At 44.9% G+C, this 8,114-nt stretch overlaps 1 protein-coding gene across 1 annotated transcript in view; it reads right to left on the bottom strand.

Annotated features, from left to right (window-relative positions):
- Positions 1-7,611, bottom strand: part of LOC121439835 (rho GTPase-activating protein 36-like) — a 28,271-nt gene extending 20,660 nt beyond the window's left edge. Inside the window, exon 1 of the mRNA XM_041640449.1 lies at positions 7,519-7,611. Within this exon, the coding sequence (XP_041496383.1) occupies positions 7,519-7,576 (58 nt within the window). The 5' untranslated portion in view covers positions 7,577-7,611. The remainder of the gene's footprint in view (positions 1-7,518) is intronic.
- Positions 7,612-8,114: the final 503 nt, after the last annotated feature.

The raw sequence follows: 8,114 nt of genomic DNA on the forward strand, positions 1-8,114 counted from the left end.
AAGTAGAACCCCCCCAATGATTACTGAATGGGCTCTATTTTGTTTTATTCATGCTTGGGGGGCACTGTACTTGCCTAACGAGGCTTATGCTGCTCTACTGCCTTCCAATTGGCTTCATCTGAGAAATTCTAATTAAAACAATACATTACTTTTGGGAGAACACATTTATGGGGGGCGTGGTGTCAGCCTAGTCCCAGTCAAAGGATAGCTGGAAGCACTGGCTCCCAACTGAGCCCCCAGGGAAAAATCCTGGACTGCTGCAAAGAGGTCGGGGTGGGGGTGGAGAGAGAGGGACAATTCAATGATGGTGAGTCACTTTGCCACTTTTCAGGGGGAGGGGAGTGAGAAGCAGGATTTAAATTGCCACCGTTATTATTGTGCCCTTTCAACTGGCACAAATGAGCCTTGTGTGTGGATGAAAAGCAGTAGGAACATCCATAAAGCTGCCCCCCCCAGCTGGGCCTGGGTCAGCACCTCATCCTGGGTGGGGGCGGAGCAGGAAAAGCATTGCTTAAAGTATTAGGTATACAGAAAGGTTTCTTTGGAGGGTAGAAAAAGACTAGAGGTAGAAGGTCTGAGATACCTAAGATGAATACCACCTGAAACCTTTGATTTCACTATACTTACACTACACTTACTTGTACCTCTGTACAAGGAGCTCAGACAAATTTCATCTCTCTCAGCACCTGATCTTAGGCATTCAACCCTGTACAGGACAGTCTGGCATCCTCCCCTCCCTTCTGAACACACCAGCTTTGTTTCTGCTTCCTCACCTCCAACCAGCTGTAACAAGCTGTGTCCTCTTCTTTCTAGAAGATTCTCTTCCTGTGTCCCATTCCCAACACACACACACACTGTATGGCATGTCTAAATCAAGCTAAACCACTTGCATCCACACAGACCTTTTGGCTCAGTGTTTATGCCTATGAAATGGGAACAAACTCTGAAGAAGCTAAAGGCTGCAGGTTTGGGGGATTTCTAAGATGTAGTCCTGGGTCAAAGGGTATTAACATATTTTGAGACAACCTTAACCAAGAGCCATGCAAATAATGAGTTAAGATGAGGCTGCCAGAACCACTGCCACCATTGTTGAAACACACACACACACACACACACACACACACACACCACACCACACCAATTTCCTTCTAGTCCTTCTATCATAATATGGCTACTTTGGAGGATGGGAAATGTGTCCGTACAGAATGGGGACTAAATGGAGTACTGTAACGATGAAAGAGCCTTAGAGCCTCCAGATTACTTTTCAACAGAAACTGAGATTTGTTTGCCTTCATTCTAAAAAAAAAATAATAAGGATCTACAGACTGAAGGCAATAAAATGTGAATCTTACTGAGGAAAGAAATCTTCATTTCCTCCATGAAAAAAAAGTCTTTGAGCATTGGGGCTTTTGTCTCTTCTGTGGGAGCTGAGGAAAAACATCACAAATATTGGAGTAATAGAGTTTTGAATTTGGATTCCAGCTAGGTCACATTTGTTGTGTGGTCTTGGGAGGGTTCCTTTGCTCCCCTAAGTCTCTAAATCTCAGTTTCCCCACTTGCAAACGGCTGCCTTAGAATTGCTTAGACGACAAAAGGAGAAGGACCATAGAGAGTACCTGCCAAAACCCTGCCACTCTAAACCAGTGTTCAAGAACAGGTTAATTAACTCCCTTCTCTATCCCCCACGTTCTCATGGAGCACAAACTATCTCAATGAGGAGGTTCAGGATGCAATGCCACTGACTAAGCTGACAATGTTTCTCATTACATACTTGAAACGCCCCCTCTTCTTTAAGAATGATGTCTTGACCAGCCTAATGCAGCCCCAGAAGTATCAGACCTTCCTTAAGTCCAATTCTCACTCTGCACTTTCTCCTGGCAGGGTTAATGAGACCTAGGTTTGAGACATCATTCTTGTCTGAAACCTTTTGCTACATGTTCAGACTTCCCCAATCCCAGCTGTATCCCTAGCCCCAATCTTCCCTCCCAAATAGGTGCAATTACGAGAGAGAGAGAGAGAGAGAGAGAGAGAGAGAGAGAGAGAGAGAGAATTTCTTGCCAAATTGCCTTACAATTTTTTTTCATGTTTTTCCCTCATCTCTACCCTGAAAATCAAGATGAGTTCCTAAGTTTTAGCAAACCTCAAGGGTAAGAGGAAGTTGGGGGGGGGGGGGGATCGTGTTCTCTGAGAGATATGACAGAATCAAAATTAAGTCTCTATTAAGTACTTAAGTATTTGTTCCCAGTTAAAGGAAAACTAACTCTCCCCCTTGTCAAAAGTGGTGGGTGACATGGGACAAGACCCTACTCTGTGCCCCATTCCTCCCTGATGCTATTGCCTCCCTCTAGAGACCAAAGAAAGTTACTACAAGCTAATTTAGCTACACTTGAGTGGAAAGTAAGGTTAAGAGATGGGGTGGGGTAGCCCGGGTGGGTATTATTCTAGGGAGAGACCAAAACTACAAAAGTTCAGAAAAGTACTACTATTCATGGGGCCAGAGCTCCGAGTGGCCAGCCTCTTGATGGCCTTTGTCTTTGAAAGATGCTTTAAATCCCACCATCTCCTTTACCCAAGTGTCCTGCATGTTCCCCTCCCTCACTGACCCTTGGCACCTACTCTGCAAGGTATTATATTGGTAGGTCTATGTGCATCTGAGAAGGTCCTAAGGCCTCTGATTTGAGAGGAAAAGTTAGAGGGATAACAAGAGTCAGCCAAACTTACAGAGAGCAGTTGGAACAACAGTTTAGAGTACGCCCATAGAGCTGCTTGAGTTTCCTTATTAAGCAGGGACCTATGGGCTACTGGGTACTGCCTGCCCATCTGAGGAAGCTGTGTGGCATCTCAAGAGGTGTATCTGAGATGTGACAGGTTCTGCCAAGGCTCATCAAACATCCCATCTACAACTTCTGTGCATGCATCTGAGAACAAATGCTACTGCCAAAAGGCAACAGAAATCGTGTCCTAGTGACTCACAGCCCCAGTTCGCAGGACACAGGTGGCTTTTGGACTGCATCTCCCCAATGAAATGTGGGAAAGTAATCCATAAGCCATCAGATAGTTCAAAGCCCAAAATTTGGACCCTAGGCAAGGCATCACCAATGACATAATACTTTGGAAATATCTGCTATATGTCAGCTTTTGTAATTACAATCTCTTCTACTTTCACTCAGTTTTTTAGTTAGACCAAATGAGACTGTAATTTTTTCTCAGTCATTGAGTATAAATAAGCAAATTATAGAACTTTCCTGCCTTTTTCTTTTAACTAGGGATAATACTACCTTGGAGAGTTGTTCTGGAGGTAAAAAGAGGTAGTTTATGTAAAGTGCCTGGTTGTTGATAAATATTTGGAGAAGAAACAAAGCATATATCTTTTGATACATGAAGCATAAAAACCATTTAATATAATTCCATGAGCAACAATAATGATAAGTATTACTATCATTAATAACCCAATGATGTAGGCCTATCACTTTAAGAGAAGTAAAGTAACAGACTTGGGAACAACACTTTAGGATCAGGCCTAGGATGCCTAGGACTCCAACCAGCTGTGCCTTTTTCTCACCCAGCAATAGGGGACATTTCACAATCACCAGGAAGATAATGATCAGCTGATTTGATGTAGCTGTTATATTTAAGCAAAACTACGAAGGGAAAAATGTTTAGATTGAGCTATTTATAATGGAATTTAAGTTTAGTGTATGAATTGATTGCATCTCTTAGCTCTTTGATTACCCATTTTTATAACCCTTTAAAACTTAAAGAATAACTTAAGGATAAATTTTATGCAGATTTAAGAAAACAGTGGGGAAAAAAAACCCAAGTACTCTTTTGCTACTTGTATGGAATCTTCCAGTTTACCTGGTGTGAATTTTCTTCTGGTTTTCCCCAAATTCACTTGTGACAGCTTTGATTGTGCCGTTTTCCATGTTATTGTGTGTTCTTCACAGACCCAATTTTATGGTTCTATACTATCAGGTAGATATGTCATGAAGTTTATTTAGCCACTGCGCTACTGTTGGTCATTTAGGTTGTCTTACTAGCTAAGTGTGTACTTACTAACAAAGGAATGATGTTGATTTCACAATTGCCATAATCACCCTCGGGGACCTGGTGTCCTGATCTCCCAACGTTCAATGTGCTTTTCTGTCATTTGATATTTAAGCTTGATGAATGTCAGCTCTGCTGCTGGAGCCTGGGGTACATTTGCAAACAGATTATTTCTGCCAGCTTTCATCACACAAATTCTGCATTTCATCCTCGCGGTAACTAGTGTGTTGTTGGACCTGGTAAGCTTAGCTCTAGCCTCATATTTTTTTTCCCTATGGGGAAACGTCTTGAGGTGTAAAGAAGTCCTTCACAAAGGAATTTTAGGAAGTTGTGTCCTTAGGGAATTGCATATTTATCTGATCCCCTGACCAGGGGAGTGTGCTATCTCATTGACAATTGCTCAGGAAAATAATCTTGCTATAGCCCAATTAGGCCTGGCTTCAACAAACCAATTAGGTATTATCTCTAAGAAAAGATTAAATTTGTATGGGAAGTGGACCTCAGGGTCCATCCAGTTTCAGAGTTTTGACTGCTCTATGGACATCCTATTGCTTAAGACCAAATCTTAAGCCAAGAGTGAACTGGGAAGAGAAATTCAAATGGGACAATGATGTTGTCCCTTTCCCCTTTTTTTCATAAGGAAGGCCTTTCTGTCCCCACTCCATGCCTCCCAGATCTTAGCGACATCCTTCCCAAAGGCCTTCATATTATTGTTCACTGACACTGCCAACCTCAGGAGATTGCTCTGACAAAGGAACTGTTTAGAATACATCCTACCTTCTGCTCGATCTCTGGTCATCTCTGATGTCTATGGATTTTTAAAAGGTGTTTGGAAAGAGGAGCCAAGGGCAATTATAATGCCATAGAATATCAACAGTTATTCCACTCCAAAGTAACTCCTCAGTTACCGTTGCTGCTGCAATTTTTTCCAGTGGGGGGGTGCAATAGACTATACTCTTACCTGGTCAAAATTTGTACCCTAACCTTTATTTTATATTTAAAAGTGATGTTGTGTGACTAAGTGAGACCATGCATGTAAAGCTGAGCTCAAAGGCCCAGCATTTAGGTAGCACTTTACATATATTAACTGCTATTGTGTAGGTAATCGACCTGGTGTAGGCAGTGCTGCACTATGGGAGCATTTGATGGACAGATCTCACCAGTTGGAAATGCAGCAGCAAACAGAAAGTAGTCTTGTACTTGTGTTTAAACACTGACTAAACAGAGAATGGCCACTGTGAAAAGAATTTGTGTTTCCTTAATTTTTTAAAAGTAGCTTTACTTGAAAATCATGGCAGTATGAATAGTCTTTCTATCAACTGTGTAGAATCTGCATGGGATGTGTGGATGGCGCATGTGCGCATGATGTGAGTAGTATTGTGTTGTATGGGAATTATGCAATCCATGTGTAGTGCATTCATGTTTGTTCATGCTTTGTGCAGGCGTATGCATGGATTTGGGATTTGTACACCCATACATGTTTATGGCTATGTACATGTGTGCTTTGAGTGCAGTGTAGGCTTCCAGAAGAGCGTGAGTCAGCCACTCAGGGCTATATTTCAGGCAACAGCTAAAAATCCTCTTTTGGTCTGGTCGTTGACATTTATAACTTGGTGCATGTTCCAAGAGGAGTAGCTAGAGGTGGACCCTGTCAATGTTAAACCAATGAAGAAATTGGGGAGATTAGAACAAGATGAGAACTGGACTAAGTAGTAGGATGGAGAGAGCTGACAATGTTCCATTCCAGAGTCCCAAGTAGAAACCCCCAGGACATAAATTACTCTTTGATTATGAGAGACCTTGTTTTATGATGGGAGTGGAATTTCTTGTGTGAAACTGACCTCTTGCCATAAAAAGGAGCCTTCATAACCTCGATGCCATTGAAGTTATACAACAGCCTTCAAGGGTGTTCAAGACTTAAGGTTTAAGGTATAAGACTCCTTCCTTCCCTCCCTCCCTCATGCCCTCCTTCCTTTCCCCTTTTTCTATTTTTCCCCTTCTCCCTTCCTCCCTATGCTGGCCTCGAACTTACTGCTTAGCCTAGGTGGACCCTGAACTCTCAATCCTCCTACTTCAGCATTTCTAGTTCTGGCTTTAACAAGCTAATGCCACTACACCTAGATTCTTTCTTTCCTTTTCTTCTTTTTTTCTTTCCTTTCTTTCTTCCTTCCTTCTTTTTTTCTTTGACCAAGATTGCACACTTTAAAGACACAGAAAAGAAAAACTTTAACCTTCAGTGGATGCAGATCCATTCTTAGTTCAGAGAACTTATGACCTGTCAGAGGCTGTACTTGAACTGGCTAAGAGGTTTGAATCTCCTAGCAGGAAACTAGACTACTGGGATGGTTGTCAGCAGGGTGCTGGGGTTGGCAAGAACTAAAATCAGATCTCTGATGAATTAAGTTTCTTTGGCCCCTCCTCTTGCTGCCTCCCCTTCCTTGCTGTGAGGGGGCAGAGCAAAGAGACAACTCCAGGTTTGCTCTATGGCTGGTGACCAATGACGGATTCTCACCAATATAGATTTTGGAGTTGGAGACTATGGAAAAATGGGTGGCCAAAGGGGCAGGTGGCAGCATGAAGTGGGTGGGGCTTGTCAAAGGGAAGTGAAGGACAGTGTGGATTGGGGAGGACGATTCCTAGGAATTCTCCAAAATCAGCCCCCTGAAACTTTCAAAAAGAAAAGAAATTTACCAAATCTACTTTGTAGACGGCATTTCCAGAAGGGTGAAACGGAATCCACAGCTTACGCAGGAGCTGTCAAGTTTGCATATTTATGCCCTCCATTCCATTGGGGTAAGAGAACCAAGTACTGACCTCAGCTACCCAAGGAAAGACCCAGAATAAAGGCCCCAGGCCTCCTCCACTGAACACTCTGGGGCAATAAGCAGTTAGCAGAGCCTAAACTGTCCCAGATTGGCTGCAACTCTGTGGATGACCTTGGGCAGGCCTTTCCCTTGTCTGGGCTTCAATGTCATCATCTCTTAAATGGAGAGGTTGAATTAGACGACTTGAAGGGGCCAGGGCTGCTGTTCTTTAATTAATATTGGGGCAATGGGGACAAGCTTTAAAGCAAAAGGAAACCCCACCTCTAAGTCAGGGTCCCTGGGTTCTGGCTGCCCTGCAAGAGAAGGTCTTTCTGGGACCTTTAAAGCCCTGAGTTGCGGGACGGCTTGCTGGCCAGGAGGCTCTGGCCGTCCCGGCCTAAGCATAGAGACAGGGACTCCTCCCCAGTGCTCGCCCCGCGTCCTGCTAGCCATTAGTGCGTTTGCTCTGAGTTCCCGGCAAAGCTGGTGATTTATGCAGGTCCTCGACGGGGCAGTCCCTTGAGCCAAGAACAATTAGCTAAAAGCCAGAGGGAAAGGAGGCAAGAGGGGGTGGGGAGCCAAGCCCTAGGGCACCCAGCCGGGGCTGTAGCCCCCGGCAGCCCCCAGCTGAGCGCCCCAGCCCTGCCACAAGGTGGGCCCCACTCACCACGGCGGGGGCGGGGTTCAAAGGCCGAAGCGAAAAGGCAGTCCAGCATCCACGCCATAATCAGTGCTGAGTGCCCGGCAGCTTCGCAGCTAACCTCCGTGCAGTCTCCCCGAAAGGACTGCTCTAAGTAGCCCCCGGTGACCACGCCCTGGCCGCACCCTGCACCCAGCTCTGAGAATCTTGGTCACCGGACACCTCAAACATGTCACAAAAGGGGCAGGGCCTCATGGGAGGCCCCCTCCCGCCAGAGGGGAGGGCCTCTGGCCCTGCAGCCCCTTCCCCCACTCAGAGAGAGTCCAAGACACATCTCCTGTCCAGAGAAGCTGTGACTCTGAGGACTGTACTGTGGCCCTACCCTCTGGGAGCTCACATTTTGAGGGGTAAAGGCATCTTAGCCCCGATGAGCCCCAAATCTGAGAAGGAGTGGAGGTCTTTCCTGGACCCCCACTAGTCCTTGGTGGAACATTTAAAATCAGGCCTGTTTCCAGAAGCTCCGTTTGAGAACAACATGGTGCACCTGTCCCAGGGAACCTCAGATCTGAGGGTGAGACTTTATCCCAGCCCCTAGAAACCCATGTTTTAGCGAAGGTCATGTC

This window comes from Microtus oregoni, unplaced genomic scaffold (genome assembly GCF_018167655.1).
Source record: "Microtus oregoni isolate MIOR12 unplaced genomic scaffold, Mior012 000063F_ref0000156, whole genome shotgun sequence".
Classification (NCBI taxonomy): Eukaryota; Metazoa; Chordata; class Mammalia; order Rodentia; family Cricetidae; genus Microtus; species Microtus oregoni.